The sequence below is a fragment of the Hyla sarda genome, chromosome 1 (assembly GCF_029499605.1).
Source record: "Hyla sarda isolate aHylSar1 chromosome 1, aHylSar1.hap1, whole genome shotgun sequence".
NCBI classification, from domain to species: domain Eukaryota; kingdom Metazoa; phylum Chordata; class Amphibia; order Anura; family Hylidae; genus Hyla; species Hyla sarda.
Genome location: NC_079189.1, coordinates 479,130,973 through 479,157,313, shown reverse-complemented (window position 1 = coordinate 479,157,313; position 26,341 = coordinate 479,130,973). Strand labels below are relative to the sequence as shown.

General features: G+C 41.7%; 1 protein-coding gene across 1 annotated transcript; it reads left to right on the top strand.

Moving 5' to 3' along the window:
• The first annotated feature begins 4,049 nt into the window (after positions 1 to 4,049).
• Positions 4,050 to 16,999, top strand: MINAR2 (membrane integral NOTCH2 associated receptor 2). Its single transcript, XM_056537291.1, has 3 exons — positions 4,050 to 4,177; positions 6,339 to 6,584; positions 16,772 to 16,999. Exons 1-3 carry the CDS (start codon positions 4,052 to 4,054, stop codon positions 16,949 to 16,951), a joined length of 552 nt encoding a protein of 183 aa, XP_056393266.1. The 5' UTR covers positions 4,050 to 4,051; the 3' UTR covers positions 16,952 to 16,999.
• The last annotated feature ends 9,342 nt before the right edge of the window (positions 17,000 to 26,341 follow it).

Genomic DNA, 26,341 nt, shown 5'->3' with positions numbered 1-26,341 from the left:
AGCTAGCCAATAAGCTTGTTCATCTCAAACCAGTATTTCTTGAAATCAGATCAAAGAAAACTAGATTTCTTTGACTATATCACAATTGTGTAGGATAAAGGTGTCGCTTTAGATATTGCCTATCTGGATTGCAGAAAAGTCTTTGATACAGTTTCACATATAGAGATGACTTGGAGATTGGCTTTAAAAGAAAACTCTGGTACATAACAGCCTATCCCCTATCTACAGCATACTTAATAAGTGCTTGATCGCAAGGGGTATGACCGCTGGGACCCCTTACAATCTCCTGCCCCGTGCCCCGGCTCGCCTTGTGCATGGAGCAATCTCTGCTCTGTGCAAGGAGACTGACAACCACTGACACACATCCATATATCAACAGCTCTCCTATAGATATGCAGGGAGGAGATGTGTCGATCAGGAAAGGAGCTGGTGTTCTGAACACAAATGTTTAAAACAATTTGGTGCAGGTCTGGAGATAACTGGGTGTCCCAGCCGCCTGACCCCTGTGATCAGACTCTTATCCCCTATCCTGTGTATAGGGGATAAGATGTTATGTACTAGAGTGCCAAGGGTTTTTTTTTCTGTCCTATTCTCTGTATAGTCTCAAGATTATTTATGGTCTCAAGATTCATAGATTTATATACACTCCAGGCTTTCTTCCTCTCACCTCATTACCTGCACCAGTGACCTTATTTCCTAAAACCTCCTACAGTCTCTCTTCTCTCCTGCCACTACTCATCTAACAAAAAATATCAACCCATCTCTTCTTTTCTCTGGCATCTTCCTTATTTTTTCAAAAAAACTCTGCTATAACCCCTTTATTAAGATACAAAAAAAAAAAAAAAAAAACAAGCTCTGGCCCTGTCCTCTACAGCTAATTATTGACCCATTTACTCTCTTCTAATCTACATTCTAACTGAGAAATCTGTCTTTCCTTGCCACTTACAATAAAGTGTAACTTTAAACACCATGGCATCTCACACCCATCATAACATTTGGGAAGGAGATATTTTCTCCTACAGATGAAAAGATGAGCAGACTTCGGAGAAAAAATCAGTCTGAGAAGAAATAAGAGATACAAAAGTATCTGTATAAAAAGTTAAATGTATCCTATATTGACATGAAATGAAAGGCCTGGAAGCAAGGAGGGAGCTTCTGATCCAAAACCACTATTAAAATATTTTTTTATCTGCACATGGGGGCAAAGAACTGGAAATTTAAAGGGGTATTTTATTTCAACTTGTTCAGTGAGATAAAAGATAAAGAGAGATCTGCAAATGTGGGTACATACATACAACAATGCATATACACAAATTCTGCTCACCTTACAATGTTGCACTATAAGCACAACACCAATGAATGCTCTTTAAAATGAGACAGAATGCTACCTGTATCCAACCCCTATCCAAACACTGGGACCAGGAACCTTAGGAGTGTTAGGTGAGCTCTAGATTACTTTAAGAGGATAAGTAATATTGTATGGAATAACTAAATAACAGACAGGGTAGGGTAGTTCTCTGGAATCTGATACCTTGATAGAAAGACACATTTCTTCAAGCAGGCCTATAACATCCCCTAATTGGCTTCCACTACTACCACTTTGCCCCTTTTGAGATCTCTGGGTCTCGGAGATATCAAAAGCTCCATAGTCAACAGTCTCCCCCTACTCTCTATGCACTTTAGACATTCGGAGATTAGCTAGTGATTGGTTCACCCTCCTGTTTGCAACATTTCCTATTTATAAAATATGGCTGGACTATTGTATCAATAAAGCACTTTCTGCCTTTTGACTCCCCCCACTCCTCATAGTCTGTAAGCTCTCACAACCAGGGCCCTCCCATGCTCTGAAATGTGTTGGCGCTATATAAATAAAATTATTATTATTATTATTATTAGGGTAAGTTCACACCAGCATTGAGCTCCTTTGAGAGGCGGTCCACTGATTCCAAGTCCATTCAAACTACTGGAAATGAGCATAGAAAAAAATACTGCAAGCTGTAATTTTTTTCTGCATTCAACTACTGTGATATGACACCTGATGGAAACCTGACAGACCCCATTTAACCCCTTAAAGGGGTTGTACGCTGCCCTGCAGTTCGGAGCTCAGCTCACAGCATCCAGAGTTCATTACTCCGAACGCTGTGTGCAGGCTTCCGTGTTTGCGGCCGCCGGGCGTGACGTCACGCCCGGCCCCTTCGTGACATCTCGCCCGCCCCCTCGTGACGTCACGCCCGCCCCCTCTACCAAAGTCTATGGGAAGGGGGCATGACAGCGGTCGCGCCCCCTTCCCATAGACTTTCGTTGAGGGGGCGGGCGAGACGTCACGAGGGGACGGGCGAGACGTCATGAAGGGGCCGGGCATGACGTCACGCCCAGCGGCTGCGAACACGGAAGCCCGCACACAGTGTTCAGAGTAATGAACTTCCGGACGCTGTGAGCGGAGCTCCGAACTGCAGGGCAGCGCACAACCCCTTTAAGGACCAGGCCAATTTTCACTGTAGGACCAGATCTGTCACTTTAAGAATTAATATCTCTAAAATGCTTTTACCGAATATTCTGAGATTGTTTTTTCGTGACATATTCTACTTTATTTTGGTGGTAAATTTTCAAAAAAGTTACTTGCATCCTTTTTTGGTGAAAAATCCCCAAATTTCATGAAAATTTAGAAAATTTAGCATTTTTCCTAACTTTGAAGCTCTCTACTTGTAAGGAAAATGGATATTCCAAATACATTTTATTTTTATTCACAAATACAATATGTCTATTCTATGTTGGCATCATAAAATGGACATATTTTTACTTTTTGAAAAAATTAGAGGGCTTCAAAGTAGAGCAGCAATTTTCAAAAATTTCATGAAGATTGCAAAATCTGAAGGGACAGATGTTACAGAACTACAACTCCCAGCATGCCTGGGCAGTCTAGGCATGCTGAGAGTTGTAGTTTGGCAATATCTGGAGGGCTACAGTTTGGGCACCACTGTAACAGGCATGCTGGGAGTTGCAGTTTGGCCTTCCTAGTGGTTGCCACAGTAAAAATCACATTACTTTCACTTTAATTCCCCCCCCCCCATGTCGCTTCCCTACCTGCTCTGCCATTGGTCAGAATCAGTTCTGACCAATGGCAGGGGATAGGAGGAGATCGCAGCACTGCGACCTCACTCCTACCCTGCAAGATGATCTGGGCTGTCACTGACAGGTCAGATCATCACTATTTTCCAGGCTGATCAGGTCACCAGAGACCTGCGATTTTCTGCGATCGCCGACATGGAGGGTCTCAGGACCCCCCTCGGCGTTTGCCTCGGATGCCTGCTGAACGATTTCAGCAGGCGTCCGGTTTCGCAACCCGCCCGTTGCGTGGCAGGATGCGAAATTCCCATGGACGTATGAGTACGTGCCTGGTCCTTAAGACCCAGGGCGCAGGGACGTACTCATACGTGCCTGGTCCTTAAGGGGTTAAAGTCAACTGGACCTGTCAGGACCCGACAGCATCTGTTGTGTTCCAAACCCGTTCAGGCTCTATTCGATGCAAAAAAAAAATGCTGAACAGTCCTTGAACAGGTCCGAGCCCATCACTGATGTGAACTTGCCCTAAGCAAAAGAATAAAAGATCATTAGTGAAGTTCAAATAAAATGGACAACGTGTTTTAAAAGGGAAAACCCTTTCTTCCTAAGGACCGTGACCTGAAAAGTCGGGACCTCCAAAAGCAGGACACATGGGAGGTATACAAAAGTATTTCAAGTATCAGGTTTCGTTTCATGCAAAAAATAAGGGAAACAAACAAACGAATAATAAATAATGTTTATTAACATTTCTTAAAGCATGAAAGTTCAGTAATTTTGTAAGAATGGATGTTATGAACATGTTCATAACAACCTCAGTAGACAAGTGCGTCGCTAGGGAATGAAGTTATCCCAGGTGGAATCTAGACTAGTGGTGGAGTACAGTGTCATTCACCTGTGAGGTCTCTTATGAATAATGAATGCGCAGTGTATCGGCAGCAGGCTGTGGACAGGCTGTATGGTTCACTTCTTTATGCAATGAGCTGGAAACATGGATCTCTCTGTATTGCAAAACAACAACCACCCAGACAAATTTCTTCGTTTAGATGTGAAAACTTTACTTACAGATTCTGCTGCTTTTCATGCAAGAAAATGGCACAACAAGGTGTATCTGCCGGTAAGTACAATGGGAAATGACCAGAGCACAGGTCAAGGATAACTGTGTTAGTACCATCATTTTACCTTTGCTAGCATATAGTTGTGCATATATACAAAAGCCGCAGGAGAGCAATATCCCTTATGGAGTGTCACATATTACCAATATATCATAAAACATTTTTATGTTTGCATTGTATTGCATTTTTTAAGATAAATACTCAATTGTTTGGATGTTTTAACCCCTCCCTCCACTACTAGTGATTTTTTATATTCTTTCATTCTTTTTATTTTTTCATTGCCATAGCTATCTATTTCCTTAAAATGAAAGCTAAACTAAATAAAAAAAATTAAATATACAATTTTAAATAAACAACACTTTTTTAAATAAACAATTGCTTTGCTGTCTGATCTATTTTTTTGTTGTGTGAGGGTTATTTTATAAGGTTATCTGTTCTTTTTCTTGGTACCTTTTTTAGGATTAGGCTTTTAACACCAATTGGGGAATTGAGTATACATTTTTTGGTTTATGGCATTCATAATGTGTGAATTTTTTTAAAATCTTTTATTAGTTATTAACATATAGAGTGAAGCTAATTATGTTTATTACATTTTGTATATGATAAATGTAAAAGTGGTAATTAGAATTTTTTTATATTTGTGGAGTTTTGTTATATTTTTAAAAACATCTTGTCTTTTTTTAAACTTATAGTTAAATCCTATAGCTTACCTTTAGGGGAACTTGAACATAAAGCCACTTGTTCTAAGCAGGGTGTCCTAAGTACTAAAATGGTAGGCCTGCTGGCCTTCACATGGCCCTCATCTTCCATCTTAATTAGTCAGGAACCAATGATTGTGTCACTGGGGAACTATAGGGTGTTATCGGGGGTCCTCTTCTAAACACAGATATAGCTATTAACTATGAAATCTAGGGAGCTATATAGCTGTATGTCTCCAAGATCATTTGTTTACAGCTTTTCATAGGTACTAGTCATGGCACTGGACAGTTAATTTCTGATTAAGAGTCTACCTGGCCTATAGAACTTTTACCTGGGGTTGTCCTATTCTGTGTCCCATTTCCAGGGGGAGGTATTGTGTTTTATGATGTCTGCCAGAGGTGAGAGGTTTCCATAACTAGTAAGAAGGACAGCCTATCTGGCTATACTTTGTGGAACCACAGTGGTTCCTATGTTGAGTGACTTTTCTGAGCCCAGACTGCACCTGATCAAGGAACCTAGCATGTGGTATATAATGGAAGAGACCTTCCTCAGCTGTCAGTAAGAGACTATAAGTGTAAGAACAAAAGCCCTACAAGTTGTGTTGTTGAGAAAGTTGGTTGCAACTATTTGGGTCCGTGCTCTGGTTCTCCAGCTATCCTTTTCAGTATCTTCCGCACCAGGCCCGACTTGGAGCATGGGCGGAACTTAGTGACGTCACCGCTTCTGTTCTCTGCTGGGTCCTGCTGCTAGCAAACAGCAGCGGTGACGTCACTAAGCTCCACCCATGCTCCAAGTCGGGCTCGGAGGATACTGAAGAGGATAGCCAAAGAATGACAGCACAGAATGGGACCAGGTAGTATTGTTGTCAGCAGTGTCACCAGCAGTACTTGTCTGTACTGACAGGTTAGTCCAGGTGACACTGATGACAGATTTACATTAATCCACTGTAGATTTCTTGGAATCAATATAAAAATATAACTGAAATCCACAGCACAAAATCTGCGGTATGCTCCACAGGAAGTTGTATTTCTTCCAGGAGTTCTTTTCAGTCTGACCACAGTGCTTTCTGCTGACACATCTGTCCAAGTCAGGAACTATCCAGAGCAGGAGAGTTTTGCTATGGGGATTTGCTTGTACTCTGGACAGTTCCTGACATGGACAGAAGGATCAGCAGAGAACACTCTATTCAGGCTGGAAAGAACGCCTGAAAGAAATACAAATACAACTTCCTCTGGAGCATACCACACCTAATAAGTACTGGAAGGATTAGGATTTTTTTTTTATAGAAGTAATTTACAAATCTGTTTAACTTTCTGGCACCAGTTCTACCAGTTAACCTGAAAAAATTTTTTGGGACCGGAGTACTCCTTTAAGAGAATCCTGTTGTGTGTTAAACTAGGCTTTGATTTAACTACTGTATACATATTTAGTCAGTGATAAAATACATTAATTTTTGTCTTGCAGCAGAAAGATGCAACCAAAGTCAAAGAACCTTCACAGTCATCAAACATGGACAGTCCAGTAATACTTGACAAAAGACTTGTCGATCACTTTTCACAAGAAATATTAAACTCTACAATTAAAAGTAACCCACTGTACATGGATATAGTAAAAGAAGAAAAGATTGAAACAAAGAAAAAACAACCATCATGGACCATACAGGATTATGACAGTCAGTTGCCAAATCCAAAGTTTTCTCTCTATTTGAAGGTATGTTTATAGCTAAATTACTAAAATAAGTAATATGTGAAACTTTGGCTCCTCTATGGCTTGCTTGTGGTTGCCAAAAAAGCTTTTTTACACAATTTACTAAAAGGGCTTGTCTGGTGAATGACAACTTATCACCTATCCACAGGATAGGGAATACAAGCCTGCCCATGGACGCTCCAACCATTGGGACCCCCTGTGATCTCCAGAAAGGGGCCCCAACTGTCAGAGAGAGCATGCTGCAGAAGGCACGCCTTCCATTCATTTTTGTGAGAGCAGGTACTTGTAGTGCAGCAGATCTGTCCCTCTGTTCCACCGATATTCCTCTTTTCTTAACTCCTTTACTCAATAGTCTGTTTTGACCTTAACCCCTTAAGGATGCAGGGTTTTTCAGTTTTTGCATTTTCGTTTTTTCCTCCTTACCTTTTAAAAATCATAACCCTTTCAATTGTTCACCTAAAAATCCATATTATGGCTTATTTTTTGCGTCACCAATTCTGCTTTGCCGTGAAATTGGTCATTTTACCCAAAAATCCACGGCGAAACGGAAAAAAAATCATTGCGCGACAAAATCGAAGAAAAAAACGCCATTTTGTCATTTTGGGGGCTTCCGTTTCTACGCAGTGCATATTTCGGTAAAAATGACACCTTATCATTATTCTGTAGGTCCATACGGTTAAAATGCTACCCTATGTATATAGGTTTTATTTTGCCGTACTTCTGGAAAAAAATCATAACTACATGCAGGAAAATTTATACGTTTAAAAATGTCCTCTTCTGACCCCTATAACTTTTTTTATTTTTCCACATACAGGGCATTATGAGGGCTCATTTTTTTTGCGCCGTGATCTGAAGTTTTTATCGGTAACATTTTTGTTTTGATCTGACTTTTTGATCACTTTTTATTCATATTTAATGGTGTAAAAAGTGACCAAAAATATGCTTTTTTGGACTTTGGATTTTTTTTTACATGTATGCCATTGACCGTGCGGTTTAATTAATTATATATTTTTATAGTTCGGACATTTACGCACGCGGCAATACCACATATGTTTATTTTTATTTTTATTTACACTGTTTTATTTTTTTTTATGGGAAAAGGGGGATGATTCAAACTTTTATTAGGGAAGGGGTTAAATGATCTTTATTAACACTTTTTTTTACTTTTTTTTTGCAATGTTATAGCTCCCATAGGGACCTATAACACTGCACACACTGATCTTTTACACAGATCACTGGCATGTATTAACACGCCTGTGATCAGTGTTATCGGCGCTTGAATGCTCCTGCCTGGATCTCAGGCACGGAGCAGTCATTCGCTGATCGGACACTGAGGAGGCAGGTAAGGGCCCTCCTGTAAGCTGTTCAGGACGCCGTGATTTCACCGCGGTGGTCCCTAACAGCACGACTGAGCAGCCGGGATACTTTCACTTCAGACGCGGCGGTCAGCTTTGATCGCCGCGTCTGAAGGGTTAATACAGGGCATCACCGCGATCGGTGATGTCCTGTATTAGCTGCGGGTCCCGGCCGTTGACCTTGCGGCATATCGCGGGAGCCTGTGGAGGACGTAAATATATATCCTTCATCGTTAAGGGGTTAATGACCAAGGCAAATTTAAAAAATCTGACATGCGTCTGCTTACAGTATTTGGTAGTAACGTTGGAACGTTTTCACTTATGAAAGTGATTCTGAGATAGTTTTTTCATGACATATTGTACTTTACATTAGTGGTAAATTTGAATTGATATATTTAGCGTTTTTTGTAAAAAAATAAATAAAAAAAAGTTTGCAAAAAAATGAAAAATTAGCATTTTTCTAGATTTTATATTTTTGCTCGTACGACAAATGGCCATGCCGCACCAAATTAATAATTCACATCTACAATATGCCTACTTTATGTTCCCATCATTTGGTAAACATTCTTTTACTTTTAGAATGTTTGAAGGTTTATAAGTTTAGTAGAAATTTTCCAGATTTTCAAGATAATTGCAAAATCAGATTTTTCAGGGACCAGTTCAGTTCTGAAGTGGAATTGAGGGGCCTGTATGTTAGAAACCCCCATAAATCACCCCATTTTATAAATTGCACCCTTAAAGTAGTCAGAATGACATTAAAGAAGTTCATTAAATAAAAGTGGAGGTGGAATTTTAACATTAAATTTTTTTGTAGATTTTTCATTTTAATCCATTTTATTCTGTAACACAGTAGGTGTTGACAAAGAAATAAAACTCAAAATGTATTTCCCAAATTCTGACGTACTTAGAAATATCCCATATGTGGCCTTTGTGTACAGTACTACGAGTCTCTCACACAGGCCTCAGACATGAAGGAGTGCTGTGTGGATTTTGGGGCATCCTTTTAGTTCAGAATATTTTGTTGGCATCATATGACATTACAGGGGCCTTGAGGTGCAAAAATATTTTTGGGAGACAAGTTGACACTTTCATTGGTACCATTCTGGGGTACATGTGACACATTTTTTATTTAATTTTTTCAATTAATTTATTAAATCTATTCTGTGGTTGTTTTTTTATTTTTTAGATTGTTCGTTTTAGGTCGTTCGGTATAAATGACATGTTAACGTTACACTGCAGGTTGATCCAATTATGGAGATACCAAATTTATATACTTTTTAAAAATATTTTAGTTTATTTATGGTATAAAAACTATTTTTTAAAGAAAAATCATGTTTGTGTAAGTCACCGCATTCTGTGAGCTGTAACTTTTTTATTTTTTCACTGACACAATTGTGTGGGGCTCTTTTTTTTGTGCGACATGTTGATGTATTTGGGGGGACTATTTTTGGGGGTGTATTATACACATATATAATTTGTTTTATTATTTTTATATATTTTTTGTACTTTTTTTTTCTTTTATTTTTCACATTTTTAAAAATAAAATTCCAATTTTTTTTCACTTTTTTATTTTTTCCACTTTTTTCACACTTTTTTCATACCTTTTTTTTTTTACTATTATACACATAATTCAATGGAGTACACATCTATTCTCCATTGAATTATGCCATGGTCTGTCAGTATTGACAGGCATAGGATAGATCAGTCTCTGCCTTAGGTTGGGACTGATCGCTCATGTTGCAATGACAACGGAGGCTAGTAGAAAGGCCTCTGGTTGCCATTGCAACCATCAGTGCTCTGCTTTCACTTTGCAGAGCGTCGATCAGTGACAGAGGGAGCTCCCTCCCTCTGTTACCCAAATAGACGCTACGGTTTCAGTGACCGCAGCATCTACAGGGTTAACCCAGGATGGGAGCACAGCTCCGATCCTGAGTGCCCGCGGGCGGCCTCCTCCGATTGGGCCCCCCCTCACCACCGATTGCTTCCCACAGAGAAGAGGGGGAAGGAGGAGACCCACACCAGAACCATGCTATTGGTCCGTCAAAACTGATGGACCAATAGCAGCCATCGTCGACCGGGACTGCTGCGATTGGTCCCTGGCCGGCTTCAGGGAGGCTCGGCTGTGCAGCACAGCCGAGCTCAATAAACTATCACAGCGCCCGGCTGCGCTGTGACAGTTTATTTTCATCAGGTACATGTACGTCGAGATGTCGTAAGTGCTCCCTAATAACCACGTACATGTACCTGATTTTGTGGGAAGGGATTAATATGCTTATTCAGGAGCTTGGTACACAGGGGGCATTTCCAAGCACATTGAGTTCAGCTTGAATCTTCATAGAAACACATCCTCCTATGTCTAGATTCAGAGTAGAGCTCAATTTAGCAGCATAGGAGGATGGAACCGATGGGAGGAAGCAGTTCCTATGATGATTTAAGGGGATATTCTGGTGGAAAACAAATGTTTTCAAATCAACTAGTGCCAGAAAGACAAGTGGATAATAGAAGTCCTGCATGCTATGAACCCTTTAGACGCGGCATTCAAAGTTGTTCGACCCATCTAAAGCTGTACAAATGCACCACCGGCAGTTCAGTCAGGCTGATCGGGACTGTCGCAGTGAAACCACGATGTCCCGATCACCTAGGACACATCAGGAGCATCCCTTGCCTGCCTCCTGCATGTCCTATCGCTGAATGACTGCTCGTGCCTAAGATCCAGGCTGGAGCAGTCAAGCGACAGAATCACTGACCAATGTTATCCTATGGGATAACAATGATCAGTGTAAGAGATCCGTGTGTTCAGTGTTATAGCACCTAGATGGGGCTATAACACTGCAGCCCAGAGACTGGTTTGGTTGGCACTGGGGCCACTCTGCCAGTGGGTCGTTCCCCCTGTGGGCCCTGGTGTCGCGGCGGTGGTGGGCGCCACCCAGTGATGCACCATTTTATGCTAGGGACATTAGGGACCCACTCTCAATAGGTGGCCTTGACGTGGCGAGTGGGCTTTGTACCTTTTGATCAAAACGTATATACTAACAACCTGTTAGTTTTTGAAGTTATGCTGAGAAGATCATAATACAAAATTGTGGATGTGCAACCATGTATGTTTTTTCTACCAGGATTCACACTGCATAAAAAAGTTTTTTAAAAAGTTAAGATTATTTAATCCCTCCCCTAATAAAAGTCAGAGTCACCCCCCTTTTCCTATTTAAAAGAAAAAAACTGTGAAAATAAAAAATAAACATTTGTGGTATCCTCGCGTTAGTTAAACTGAACTGTCAATGGAGTACGCACAAAAAAATCCCAAAGTCCCAAATTTTGGGTCACTTTTTACACCATAAAAAAATGAATTAAAATCGATCAAAAAGTCCAATCAAAACAAAAATTGTACTGATAAAAACTTCAAATCACGGCACAAAAAATGAGTCCTCATACCACCCCATACGTAGAAAAAAAAAGTTATAACAATTTTAAACGTATACATTTTTCTGCATGTAGTTATGATTTTTTCCAGAAGTAATACAAAATCAAACCTATATAAGCAGGGTATCATATAATCATATGGAAGCGGCAGTGAAATGGGAAAAGCCGGCACAGCTTGGCCCAATTAAAACAGTTCCCTGCAGTATACTGGCAGGTAAGGTGCTGGTGTATCAAAATGCAAACCCCAAACATTCATCCCGTTTTCGGGTCCTCAATCCTCTAAGACAAAGTCCATACAGAAAATGAATGTGCAAAGATATAGGAGGCACTCACCAGCAGGGTAACATGTAAAATATCTTGGCTTTATTTAGACATACAGGAGCAAAAGCTGACAAGTGTGGATGCAGTCCACCAAGTGCAGGTAACAGCTATTTCACGCCGATTAACAGTGCTTCATCTTTCCAAATTCATATAATCATATGGACCTACAGAATAAAGAGGTGTCATTTATACCGAAAAATGTACTGCATAGAAATGGAAGCCCCCAAAACTTTTTCTTCAATTTTGTCGCACAATGATTTTTTTTTTCTGTTTCGCCATAGATTTTTGGATAAAATGACTGATGTCCTTACAAAGTAGAATTGGTGGCGCAAAAAAGCCCTCATATAGATTTTTTGGTGCAAAGTTGAAAGGATATTGAAAAGGTAAAGACAAAAAAACGAAAGTGCAAAAACTGAAAAACGCTCAGTTCTTAAAGGATACCAATCATCAAAAAAACCTTTTATATGTTAAAGAGCGGACCCTAATGAATAACTTTCTAATTGCTTTTAATAAAAAAAAAGTGCATCCTTTAATGTGTACTTTAAGTTTAAAAAATTCTCCCTAGCAGTCCTGCCTGCAAGCATTTCTATTGATTTTGGACTCATGGCATGAGTCCGAAATCACCCTGCAGCCAGGACACGTACGCGCTCAGTGTCTCTCCCTGCCTTTCAATCAGACAGGTGTAAGCAAGTGCTGTACTCGTACTTTAGCACTTCCGCTCCTACTACTGCCATTGCGCACTCCTGACTCGGCTACCCACCTTTGTTATTTTACTGCTGCAGGCACGGCAACTCTGTCCTCCGATCTTCAGAGCTTGTCCTCTGCTGCGACTCTATATGTGCTCCCGAGAGGGATCGCAGCATAGAGGAGGAAGGGGGAAGTGAGCCGTCCAGGCATCAGCTGACGTCACACCTGCAGGACCACTCCCCTTCCCTCTCTCTCAGACGACCGACAGAATGAGCAGCTTAGCTCATAATAAAAACAGGTATTTTGGGTGGTTGTTCACAAAAAAAGCATGCATATTGTCAGATAGAGTCAGGGAAAGTTGGGGGGGGGGGATTAGGGAAAGTTTAGTTGTTGATAGGTACTCTTTAAGGGGTTACATCACTTTCCACAGCAACCCCGTTGCACTGATATAGCTTTTCTGTCCTCCAGTCCTGGTCTGCTTTCTTCTTCTTGTGCACGGGTCGACACACTGCGATGAGTTTATTGCCAGCCACAGTGATGTCCCGCCTCGACTGGTGATACGATGAGCGCAATGTCATATAACAGGCCAATGCTCCTTACATGACATGCGCTTAGCCTATTACTGGCCGAGGTGGGACATCACTGCTGCTGGAGATAAGCTCAATGCAATGTCCCAGTGCTGTGCACACCTTGTGTCACACTGGTTCTGGTGCTGCATAGGCTGCATATGGACTTTGCTCAGTTATGAGCTGTGGACAGTCCCAGGAGTGGGGAGAAAGGAGCCCTGTTAAGGTATTTAGAAGCCAAATTGGTTCTGCACAATAGTCATTTATCATAAACAATGGAGTTGTGCTTTAAATGTAAACACAAATGCTGTGATAATCCAGCCATAGGGATTTTGCTATTGACTTAACAGCAGAAATTCTGCAGCAAAATATGTACATGTGAATCACATGGTGCATTTACCCCAGATCGGCTGCAGATTTGAAGTTGTGAAATATGCGGTTATGGATCTGTAACTGTGGATTTTACAAGGCAATTCTTATGTATTTTAATTAACATACTAATAAACTGATTGTCTGATAAAATGTGCGAGAAGGAGGGGGAGGGGAGGTGGAGAAGGGAGTAGGGGCCGTCAGCAGCAGGACCCAGGGGAGGGAGATAGTGTGCAGAGGAGAATGCCTGTATGAAAAGTGCCAATGTTCCTCCTCACACTTGTATCTGCCCTGTCTTCTTGTCCCTGCTGTCTTCTGTACCAGCCATGCTTCCATACACTTCTGCCCCTGTGCCTCTGTTCCTCACACCTGCAGAGAAAGGGCACCTGAAGGAGGAGTCATAAAAAGGGCCAGGGCTTAAGCCCCCTTCCTGCCCTATGTGTGCACGTCCCTGATCACCACAGTGTTATTTTGAAGTCGGCCATTTTGAATCCAACTTTTGTTTTTTCAATAGGAAGAGGGTCATGTCACACATCAAACTTATTGGGAATTTCACAAGAAAAACAATGATGTGCTTGCTTTTAACGTAACTTTATACTTTCATGAGTTATTTACAAGTTTCTGACCACTTATAAAATGTGTTCAATGTGCTGCCCATTGTGTTGGATTGTCAATGCAATCCTCTTCTCCCACTCTTCACTAGTGTTGAGCGGCATAGGCCATATTCGAATTTGCGAATATTCGCGAATATATGGACGAATATTCGTCATATATTCGTGAATATTCGCATATTCGTTATATTCTCGTTTTATTTTCGCATATGCGAAACTTCGCGTATGCGAAAATTAACATATGTGAATATTAGCATATACAAAATTCGCATATGCGAAAATTAGCATATGCGAAAATTAGCATATGCAAATTTTCGCACGCCAGTCTCACACAGTAGTATTACAGCCTTCTTTACACCACACAAGCTGGAAGCAGAGAGGGATGATCACTGTGATGTGTACTGTGAAAAAAAAAAAACGAATATTCGTAATTACGAATATATAGCGCTATATTCGCGAAATTCGTGAATTCGCGAATATGCGATATTCGCAAATAATATTCGAATTGCGAATATTCGTGAGCAACACTACTCTTCACACACTGATAGCAACACCGCAGGAGAAATGCTAGCACAGGCTTCCAGTATCCGTAGTTTCAGGTGCTGCACATCTCGTATCTTCACAGCATAGACAATTGGCTTTAGATGATCCCAAAGATAAAAGTCTAAGGGGGTCAGATCGGGAGACCTTGGGGGCCATTCAACTGGTCCACGACGACCAATCCACTTTCCAGGAAACTGTTCATCTAGGAATGCTCGGACCTCGGATGGTGCACCACCACATTATGGGTGTCAGGTCCGAGCATTCTTAGATGAACAGTTTCCTGGAAAGTGGATTGGTCGTCGTGGGCCAGTTGAATGGCCCCCAAGGTCTCCCGATCTGACCCCCTTAGACTTTTATCTTTGGGGTCATCTGAAGGCAATTGTCTATGCTGTGAAGATACGAGATGCACAGCACCTGAAACTACGGATACTGGAAGCCTGTGCTAGCATTTCCCCTGCGGTGTTCCTATCAGTGTGTGAAGAGTGGGAGAAGAGGGTTGCATTGACAATCCAACACAATGGGCAGCACATTGAACACATTTTATAAGTGGTCAGAAACTTGTAAATAACTCATGAAAGAATAAAGTTACATTAAAACCTGTTCCCAGGGCCCGCAATCCTTCTGGCTTCGGCGCTGTTGCTGTGCGCTGCAATGCGCAATGACGAGTGACGTCCCCAACGCAACGTCACCGTCAATGCGCACAGTGACAGCGCCAAAGCCAGAAGGATCGCAGGCCCTGGGAACAGGTAATTATAACACCGGTGATGGGGGAGGCAATGGGGCAGCTGTGTTGGTTGTACTTAGGAGGATTGTGTATAGAAGCGAAGTGGGGACCAGATAACGCTGTATGTCTGCTCCCCACTTCGCTTCTATACACATATGCCTCTGAAGCGCTATGATTGACAAGCAGAGCATTAGCAGAGCATCGGACAGCGGCTTCCCGATACTCTGCTAAAAGAATACTTGTCCTTGATAGCGCTTGAGACATATGTATATAGATGCACCGGGAGCTTATGATTGCGCTGTGCGTGGGGCATATATACTGTATATACATGCGCTGCTGGGGGCATATGTTTGCGCTGTGCGGGGGGCATATATATATAAATATGCATGCGCTGCTGGGGGCATATGATTGCGCTGTGCCGGGGGCATATATACAATTTACCGTGCAACACATTTCTAACCCGTGCGACACAATCCATGCGACACATTAATAAATCAGGGAGAATAATACAGGGAGTAAATCAAGAAACACTCAGAGATAAACCCGACACTCTTAGTAAATGAGGGCCAATTTGTGTGTGTATTTGTGTATGTATGTATGTATGTTTCAGCATCACGTCCAAACGGCTAAAGATATACACATGAAACTTGCCACACATGTTACTTATATGTCAACAACAAACATAGGATAGGTAATTTAACCCTTACTCACCCCCATTTGCCAGGGTCGGGGTTTATGTTTAAAGTCCCATATACAAGTCAATGAAAAATATATGTTACTACATAACTTCCAAACAGCTGGAGATATTTTGATAATACTTGGTCACATGTTACTTATATGGCCACTTAAAATATAGTATAGTTAATTTAACCCTTAACTAACCCCATTTGTGAGGGTCAGGGTTTTTGTTTAAAGTCCCATGCAAATCTATGGGAAATGTATGGAAATTACAAGATATGTGGATGGGACATAATGACGGGATATGAGGATCAGATATGAGGACGGGATATGAGGTCTGGATATGAGAACGGAATATGAGGACGGGATATGAGGTCGACGGGATATGAGTACAGGTTATGAGGACAGGATATGAGGTCGAGATATGAGAATGGGATATGAGGACGGGATATGAGGTCGGAACATGGGGACGGGATATGGTCTCGGGCTATGAGGACGGGATATGAGGACAGGATATGAGGAAGGGATATGAGAACGGGATTAGAGGTCGGGATATGAGGACGGGATATGAGGTCGAGATAGGAGGTCGGGATATGAGGTTGAGATATGAGGACGGGATATGAGGATGGGATATGATGTAGGGATATGAGGTTGAAATATCAGGACAGGATATGGGGACGAGATATGGGGTTGGGATATGACAACAATATATGAGGATGGAGATATGAAGTCAAAAGCTTCCTCCTTTGTTGATTTTCCTCCCAACAAGGATTAGGAAGGAAAAACCGGGCAATGCCGGGTACTCAGCTAGTTATTACTATAAAACTAATCGATCGATATGTTATACTTACATAAGATTTTACCGTGAATACTGTTATTTCTCTTTTTACCAAACAAATGTTATACTTATTTGCAGGAGAATCCAAATGATTTACGTTTCTGGCTGGAAGATATTTATACACCTGGGTATGACTCTTTGCTAAAAAAGAAGGAGAAGGAAAAGAAGAATTCCAAATATTGTAAACTTTTTGCATTTGTTGCAGTTACAGTTTGCATTCTCATTGCCATAGTGACGGTGTGTATTTTATTTACCTAAAAGTCACATGTTCATTGATATTTTACCACATTTTTATAAAACTGTAAAAATATCGAAAATTAATATAACATACAGCAGGTACTGTTTTTACAATAATAAAATAGAATGTCAGCATCTGCCTGGGTGTGCTTTGTACATTATGGGAAATAGCGTGTTTCACGCCAAAGTGTCAAACTATTCATTCTTCAAAGCTTATGTGACTTCTATATATATAACATTTTGAATAAAACTGCAATTATGTCAGTTTTTTCCACTTATAACTTATGGGCGGCATATGATATCAATTGTTTAAGCACTAGTTATTTCTAAGCACATTGGCACATTACTGCAAACCATCAGCAAAAGAATGTAAGTTTCCAAATTCTAAAATAACAATATTGAGTAAGAAGGGGACCACGTTTTCTGTCATTTATCTGTATTTGTCAGCTAATTAAAAAATATAAGCAGAAAAGGGCCGATCCACAGGCTAAACCAACATGTGCAGACACAGTGACAGTCTTCTTCATGATAATGTTCTAGAGTTTCAGAAAAATTTGAGTTTTAACCCCTTAAAGGGTTACTCTGGTGGAATTTTATTTTTTTTATCAACCTGGTGCCAGAAAGTGAAATTGATTTGTAAATTACTTCTATTAAGAAATCTTCAATACTTCCAGTACTTATTAGCGGCTGTATACTACAGAGGAAATGCTTTTCATTTTGGATTTCTCTTCTGTCACGACCACAGAGCTCTCTGCTGACATCATGACTTCTCTGCTGACACCTCTGTCCATTTTAGGAACTGTCCAGAGCAGGAGAAAATCCCCATAGTAAACATATGCTGCTCTGGAAAGTTCCTAAAATGGACAGCAGAGGTCAGCAGAGAACACTGTGGTCGTGACAGAAGAGAAATCCAAAAGAAAAGCATTTCCTCTGTAGTATACAGCCGCTAAAAAGTACTGGAAAGATTAAGATTTTTTTATAGAAGTAATTTACACATCTGTTTAACTTTCTGGCACCAGTTGATTTAAAAAAATTACGTTTTCCACCGGAGTACCTCTTTAAGGATGCTGCCTGTTTTTACCTTAAAGGTGTATTCTAGGATTTTTTTTTTTATTTGACTATGCTACAGGGGCTGTAAAGTTAGTGTAGTTCATAATATAGTGTCTGTTCCTGTACATGATGATTTTCTCACAATTCTCCTGTTATTTTCACCCCAATGTTTCTTTTATATAGCATAAAAAATGACTGGAAATATGGCTGGAAATCACAAGCTGCCATACTAGGCAGACAGGAGGCCATCATTTGACCTCCTGTTTCCTTGGCACCCAATGGAGTCCCACGATCGTATTGCGGGATCACTATTGGTGAAAAGGGGGGCCCCCTCCCCCTGTCAACTCTATAGATTCCATGATCAGGACTGATCATTGCATCTATGGGGTTAATGCTGCTGAGACCCGCGTGATCCCGGTCTTGTCAATTGCGGTTGGACCCCGGCTGTGAATGACAGCTGGGTCCCACTGGCGTTCTCACGCTGCGCTGAGCAGCATATCTCCAGGACATAGGCATGTCAGCAAATGGGATGTATGCATATGTTCTAGAGCGGGAAGGAGTTAAAAATAAGAATGGGCTATGAAATCACTGTGGTCAGCATTCCATTGGCTTCTCCACTGTCTGATTGACTGGTCTCTTACTATTCATGTGTAGTTGTAGCCAGCATTTAAGCTGTAGGTAGCATGCCAGTTCACAGCTCTACACAGTTTGCCTAGAGCTGTGTACTGCAGATTGCCTGAGTTGACCCAGGGAATTCATGCTGCCATTTAGACAGTAAGCTGGGAATGCATTAAATGGGCACTGTCAGATTCAAAAACTTTTTATATGTTGTATATCTTGGCAAAACATTAAAGAGTACCTGTCACCAAATAAACTTTTCTAAACTAACTCCGGCTATGTTCCCTAACTACTCCTAACACACCTCCCACCCTTAAAAAAAAAAATTTCAGAGCTTTAAAAACTGTGTATCATACCGTTCTTCTTGCTTGCATAGTGTAGTCTCTCAGCAAAAGAAAGCGGGTGTTTCCCAGCAGGCATGACATCACTAAAGCCTGCTGGGGGATCACTTCCACCTTCACATTGTTGCAGTGCTGTGATGAATTGAAGACCTCAGGCTCTCTGCAGCTTTCAGTGAAGCTCTTTGCAGAAAAGTATAATCTTTCTTTTTTGTGTGTGTGTGTGTGTGAGCGGGGGGGGGGGGGTGGTGGGGGTTCTTACTTACTTTTGGCTTCTTAGTGTATTTATCTAATGGACAGCATCCATTACTAAGCCAGGCCATGATGCTAGCCTGTATTTTTAACTTTGTAATTTTCTAAGGTCTGATATTTGTCTTTATTTGTACCCTCAGAATTGTAAAGTACTACGGGATATATTGGAGCTAAAAGAATATAATTAGTATTATTATTTTAGTAGCATAGGGCACCATGGAGAAAATGCAAGGGAGAAAGGACATCTGTCAAAGGCAGAAGACTTGGCTCCATGCAAAGCACATTGGGGGAGATTTATCAAAACTTGTGCAGAGGCAAAGTTGCCCAGTTGCCAATAGCAACCAAGCAGATCGCTTCTTTCATTTTTCAGAGGCCTTGTTAAGAATGTAAGAAGCGATCTGATTGGTTGCTATGGGCAACTGGGCAACTTTGCCTCTGCACAGGTTTTGATAAATCTCCCCCATTATGCTTATAGACAGTGTACCATGTTTTGTGTGGATGCAGCACATTAACTGTGTAGCTGGTGCTCCCTGCATCTGTATAAGAGGAAAACTACAGTATCAAGGTGAGGAGAAGCAGACAGAGGGCCTGCCTCCTTAATATTATAGCCTGTTAGCAGCTTGTCTTAAAAACATTGGAAAGTTTTTGAGTAAATGGTGAACCGTGATGCTTACGGTTCAGGCAGCATGAAGGACCTCACAAGTTCTTTTTATATAGCCTTAAAGGGGTACTCCCCTGGAAAACTATTTTTTTTATATCAATTGGTGCCAGAAAGTTAAACAGATTTGTAAATTACTTCTATTTAAAAAAAAACATTAATCCTTCCAGTACTTATCAGCTTCTGTATGCTCTACAGTAAATTATTTTCTTTACAAAGCTGCTCAACTTTCTGGCATCAGTTGATTTAAAATAAGAAAAATTCCACCGGAGTACCCCTTTAGGTATGCATGGGATTTGTCTGACCACAGTGCTCTCTGCTGACACCTCTGATCATTTTAGGAACTGTCCAGAGCAGGATAGGCTTCCTATGGGGATTTGCTTCTAACCCTAAAATGGACAGAGGTGTCAGCAGAGAGCAATGTGGTCAGACAGAAAGGACATTTAAAAAGAAAAGTACTTCCTCTGGAACATGCAGCTGATAAGTGCTGGAAGGGTTAAGATTTTTAAATAGAAGTAATGTACAAATCTGTTTAACTTTCTGGCACTAGTTCATTTAAAAAAAAATGTTTTCCAGTGGAGTACCCCTTTAAAGGGGTTGCCTCAAGAAAAAAATATCTTTCTGGCGGAAGCCTTGGGTCTGGCTTTTCATTATTCCATATAATCCAAACTGTACAGGGCACTATGAAATACTACAAAACACACTGGTGTACAAATCACCAACTGATCATACCCACAAAACACACCAGATCAAAGAAATTTAGTGAAAAATAATTGATACTTTATTGAACATATAAAGGTAAAAACAATTAAAATTGAGACAGTAACAAAGCAGAAAAAGAAATATATACTGACTGCTACAAAACTAGGTATGTGGAAATAGGGGATGTGCAAAAATATGTAAGTTAAAGTGACTGGTGCAATGCATATGGCCCCAAAAAAAGGTGCAGCATGCGATAGATGTAAACAATGTACTCACTTTAACATAGAGGTAATAGCCAAAACGTCATACATATTGCACATATCCCAAGAGACAGACTAGTGGTGCAAGAAATAGGGAGAAAAAGGGAGAAAAAATAAGTGAGTGTTCACCCAAGGGCCGGGCAATGGAGGAGTCCAGAGTGAGAGACGGGGTCTGACTTGTTGCATAGGGTATGTGTATTGGGACGGGGAGACTGTTCCACCTTATATCTGGGTAAAGTTCTCTTTTGTGCTTCCCTAGCCGGATTCCGGTGAGATTTTGGTCATTGTCTCTCACTCTGGACTCCTCCATTGCCCGGCTCTTGGGTGGAACACTCACTTATTGTTTCTCCCTTTTTCTCCCTATTTCTTGCATCACTAGTCTGTCTCTTGGGATATGTGCAATATGTATGACATTTTGGCTATTGCCTGTTAAAGTGAGTACATTGAACCAGTCACTTTAACTTACATATTTTTGCACATCCCCTATTTCCACATACCTAGTTTTGTAGCAGTTAGTATATATTTCTTTTTTGCTTTGTTGCTGTCTCAATTTTAATTGTTTTTACCTTTATATGTTCAATAAAGTATCAATTATTTTCATTATTCCAGCAAAAGAGTTAATTTTGTGGGGAAAGTTTTATCTTCGAACACAGTACTAGATGTCAGCAATTAACACCTCTGTCCATTTTAGGAACTGTCCAGAGCAGCATATGTTTGCTATGGGGATTTTCTCCTGTTCTGGACAGTTCCTGACATAGACAGAGGTGTCAGCAGAGAGCACTGTGGTCGTGACAGAAAATAAATCCAAAAAGAATTTCCTCTGTAGTATACAGGCGCTAATTAGTATTCAAAGGATTAAGATTTTGTAATGGAAGTAATTTACAAATCTGTTTAACTTTCTGGCATCAGATGATTTAAAAAGAAAAGTTTTCCACCGGAGTACCCCTTTAAATGTGTCCTATCCCATCACTCCCATAAATGATATTACATGTTTTTGCTTATTATCCATAGTCCTGCTTCTTCATAGACTTTATTGCCTTACAAATGAAGTAGGTAAGAAATGTACTATTCCTATGACAACTTATGTTCTGCACACAGTTACCAGGGATCAGTTACAGCTTTAATGTAAAATATCAGGTGACAGGAGGTTCTCATTGTCTCAGAGATGCACAATGCCAGCTCACATGCAGGCCCATCACCTGTAGCACAGGGATAGCATTATTTCTGACAGATATAGTTACATCTTCAGGGTGGATAGACTTTATGACCATCACAATAACAGAGGAAGATAAAATAGAAGTCTGAGGCATATACTGTACATTACTGTTAACCAACAATGATTATATACTGATTTACTGTATGGAATAAACTTACAGTGGGGAAACAAAGTATTTAGTCAGCCACCAATTGCTCAAGTTCTCCCACTTAAAAAGATGAGAGAGGTCTGTAATTTTCTTCATAGGTATACCTCAACTATGAGAGGCATAATGAGAAAAAAAATCCATAAAATCACATTGTCTGATTTTTTAAGAATTTATCTGCAAATTATGGGGGAAAATAAGTATTTGGTCAATAGCAAAAGGTCATGTCAATACTTTGTTATATACCCTTTGTTGGCAATGACAGAGGTCAAACATTTTTTGCAAGTCTTCACAAGGTTTTCAAACACTGTTGCTGGTATTTTGGCCCATTCCTGCATGCAAATCTCCTCTAGAGCAGTGATGTTTTGGGGCTGCCGCTGGGCAACACGGACTTTCAACTCCCTACAAAGGTTTTCCAGGACCTTGAAATGCTTAAAGACCCAGGCATGTTTCATCTTCAATGCCTTTGCTGGTGGATGGAGGTTTTCACTCAAAATCTCCCGATGCATGGCCCCATTCATTCTTTCCTTTAGGCGGATCAGTCATCCTGGTCCCTTTGCTGAAAAACCGCCCCAAAGCATGATGTTTCCACTCCCATGCTTCACAGTAGGTATGGTGTTCTTTGGATGCATCTCAGCATTCTTTCTCCTCCAAACATGACAAGTTGAGTTTTTACAAAAAAGTTCTACTTACGTTTCATATGACATTTTCCCAATACTCTTCTGGATCATCCATATGCTCTCTAGCAAACTTCAGACGGGCCCAGACATGTACGGGCTTAAGCAAGGGGACACGTCTGGCACTGCATGATTTGAGTCCCTGGCAGTGTAGTATTTAACCTGTTCAGGACCCATGACGTATGCATACGCCATCACACCCTGGGTCTTAAGGGCCCATGACGTATGCATACGTCATGTCTTTTCCTGGTCTCCGCCGCTCACCCGGCGGAGATCGGAAGCGGATCCCTGCTGAAATCCTTCAGCAGGGATCCAGGGCAAACGCCGAGGGGGGCCATGTATGCCCCCCATGTCGGCGATCGCCGCAAATCACAAGGGAAATCGCCCTTGTGATCTGCGGCGATACCGGGCTGATCGGGTCTCTGGGACCCGACCGCCCGGTAATTTCGCATGATCCCGGCTGTCACAGACAGCCAGGACCATGCTAAAGCATAGGAGCGAGGTGGCAAGCCTGCCACCTCCTCCTATACCCTGCGATCTGTCGGTTAGTTAACCGACCAATCGCAGGAGGGGGGGGCGGTTACTTCCTCCCGTCCTGCCCGGCCCCTTGAAGTCCGGAGAGGACGGGAGGAAGACCGGAGGATGCGGCGGGGGACGGGGGAGTGCTGGGGACCGGCCCCGGTACTTACCTCGTCCCTGAAGACCCGGATCCCGGCGGGGAAGATGGCGGCGGCGGCGACAGGTGAGTAGATCTTCAGCCGCGGTCGGGCCCTTTACAGCAATGCACGTCGCCGTAAAGCGACATGCATTGCTGTATTGGGACCCTATATACTACAACTCCCAGCATGCCCAGACAGCCCTTGGCGTCTGGGCATGCTGGGAGTTGCAGTTTTGTAACATCTGGAGGACTACAGTTTGGAGACCACTGTGCCCTTCCAGATGTTGCAAAACTACACATTCTCAGCATGCCCTTACTGTCCAGGCATGCTGGGAGTTGTAGTTCTGTAACATCTGGCCCTTCAGATGTTGCAGAACTACAACTCCCAGCATGTCTGTACAGTTTTGACATACTGGGAGTTGTAGTTTTGCAACATCTGGAAGGGCACAGATTGGGAACCACTGTATTAGTGGTCTGCAAACTGTAGTCCTCCAGATGTTGCAAACTACAACTCCAAGCATGCTGGGAGTTGTAGTTCGGCAACATCTGGCTCTAAAGATGTTGCCGAACTACTACTCCCAGCATGCCTGAGAATGTTTGGGAGTTGTGATTTTGCAACAACAGGAGGCACACTGGTTGGGAAACATTGTCTGTTTCCTAACTCAGTGTTTCCCAACCCGTGTGCCTCCAGCTGTTGCAAAACTATAACTACCAGCATGCACTGATGGACTGTGCATGCTGGGAGTTGTAGTTTTGCAACAGCTGGAGGTCCCCCCCTGTGAATGTACAGGGTACACTCACATGGGCAGGGGGCTTACAGTGAGTATCAGGCTGCAAGTTTGCGATGCAGCAAATTTTGCGCGGCAGCTCAAACTCGTAGCGGGAAAATCGCTGTAACCCCCCGCCCGTGTCACTGTACCCTAAAAACACTACACTACACTAACACAAAATAAAATAAAAAGTAGAAAACACTACATATACACATACCCCTACACAGCCCCCCTCCCCAATAAAAATGAAAAATGTCTAGTACGCCACTGTTTTCAAAATGGAGCCTCCAGCTGTTGCAAAACAACAACTCCCGGTATTGCTGGACAGCCGTTGACTGTCCAGGCATGCTGGGAGTTTTGCAACAGCTGGAGGCACCCTGTTTGGGAATCACTGGCGTAGAATACCCCTAAGTCCACCCCAATGCAAATCCCTAATTCAGGCCTCAAATGCACATGGCGCTCTCACTTCGGAGCCCTGTCGTATTTCAAGGCAACAGTTTAGGGCCACATATGGGGTATCGCCGTACTCTGGAGAAATTGCCTTACAAATTTTGGGGGGCTTTTTCTCCTTTCACCCCTTATGAAAAGGTGAAATTGGGGTCTACACCAGCATGTTAGTGTAAAAAAAAAAATTTTTTTACACTAACATGCTGGTGTTGCCCTATACTGTTCATTTTGACAAGAGGTAAAAGGGAAAAAAGCCCCCCACAATTTGTAATGCAACTTCTCCCGACTACGGAGATACCCCATATGTGGGCGCAAAGTGCTCTGGGGGCGCACAACAAGGCTCAGAAGGGAGAGTGCACCATGTACATTTGAGGTGATTTGCACAGGGGTGGCTCATTGTTACAGCGGTTTTGACAAACGCAAAAAAAAAAAACCCCATATGTGACCCCATTTCGGAAACTACACCCCTCACGGAATGTAATGAGAGGTGCAGTGAGAATTTACACCCCACTGGTGTCTGACAGATCTTTGGAACAGTGGGCTGCGCAAATTAAAAATTTTGTACAGCCCACTGTTCCAAAGATCTGACAGACACCAGTGGGGGGTAAATGCTCATTGTACCCCTTGTTACGTTCCTCAAGGGGTCTAGTTTCCAAAATGGTATGCCATGTGGGGGTTATTTTGCTGTCCTGGCACCATTTAGGCTTCCTAAATGCGACATGCCCCCGAGCAAAATTTGCTCTCAAAAAGCCAAATATGACTCCTTCTCTTCTGAGCATTGTAGTTCACCCATAGTGCACTTCATGTCAACTTATGGGGTACCTCCATACTCAGAAGAGATGGGGTTACAAATTTTGGGGGCTATTTTCTGCTATTAACCCTTGCAAAAATGTGAAATTTGGGGGGAAGCACACATTTTATTGAAATTTTTTTAATTTTTTTTTACATATGCAAAAGTCGTGAAAGACCTGTGGGGTATTAAGGCTCACTTTATTTCTTGTTACGTTCCTCAAGGGGTCTAGTTTCCAAAATGGTATGCCATGTGGGTATTTTTTGCTGTTCTGGCACCATAGGGGCTTCCTACATGGGACATGCCCCCCAAAAACCATTTCAGAAAAACGTACGCTCCAAAATCCCCTTGTCGCTCCTTCCCTTCTGAGCCCTCTACTGCGCCCGCTGAACACTTTACATAGACATATGAGGTATGTGCTTAGTCGAGAGAAATTGGGCTACAAATAGAAGTATACATTTTCTCCTTTTACCCCTTGTAAAAATTCAAAAATTGGGTCTACAAGAACATGCGAGTGTAAAAAATGGAAATTGTGAATTTTCTCCTTCACTTTGCTGCTATTCCTGTGAAACACCTAAAGGGTTAAAATGCTGACTGAATGTCATTTTGAATATTTTGGGGGGTGCAGTTTTTATAATGGGGTCATTTGTGGGGTATTTCTAAGATGAAGACCCTTCAAATCCACTTCAAACCTGAACTGGTCCCTGAAAAATTGTGATTTTGGAAATTTTGTGAAAAATTGGAAAATTGCTGCTGAACTTTGAAGCCCTCTGGTGTCTTCCAAAAGTAAAAACTCGTCAATTTTATGATGCAAACATAAAGTAGACATA

Coding starts and splice junctions, on each gene's coding strand:
- MINAR2 (XM_056537291.1), top strand. CDS start 4,052: ATGGATCTCTCTGTATTGCAAAACAACAACCACCCAGACAAATTTCTT. Junction 4,178..6,338: donor ACAACAAGGTGTATCTGCCG/GTAAGTACAATG, acceptor TTTGTCTTGCAG/CAGAAAGATGCAACCAAAGT. Junction 6,585..16,771: donor AGTTTTCTCTCTATTTGAAG/GTATGTTTATAG, acceptor ACTTATTTGCAG/GAGAATCCAAATGATTTACG.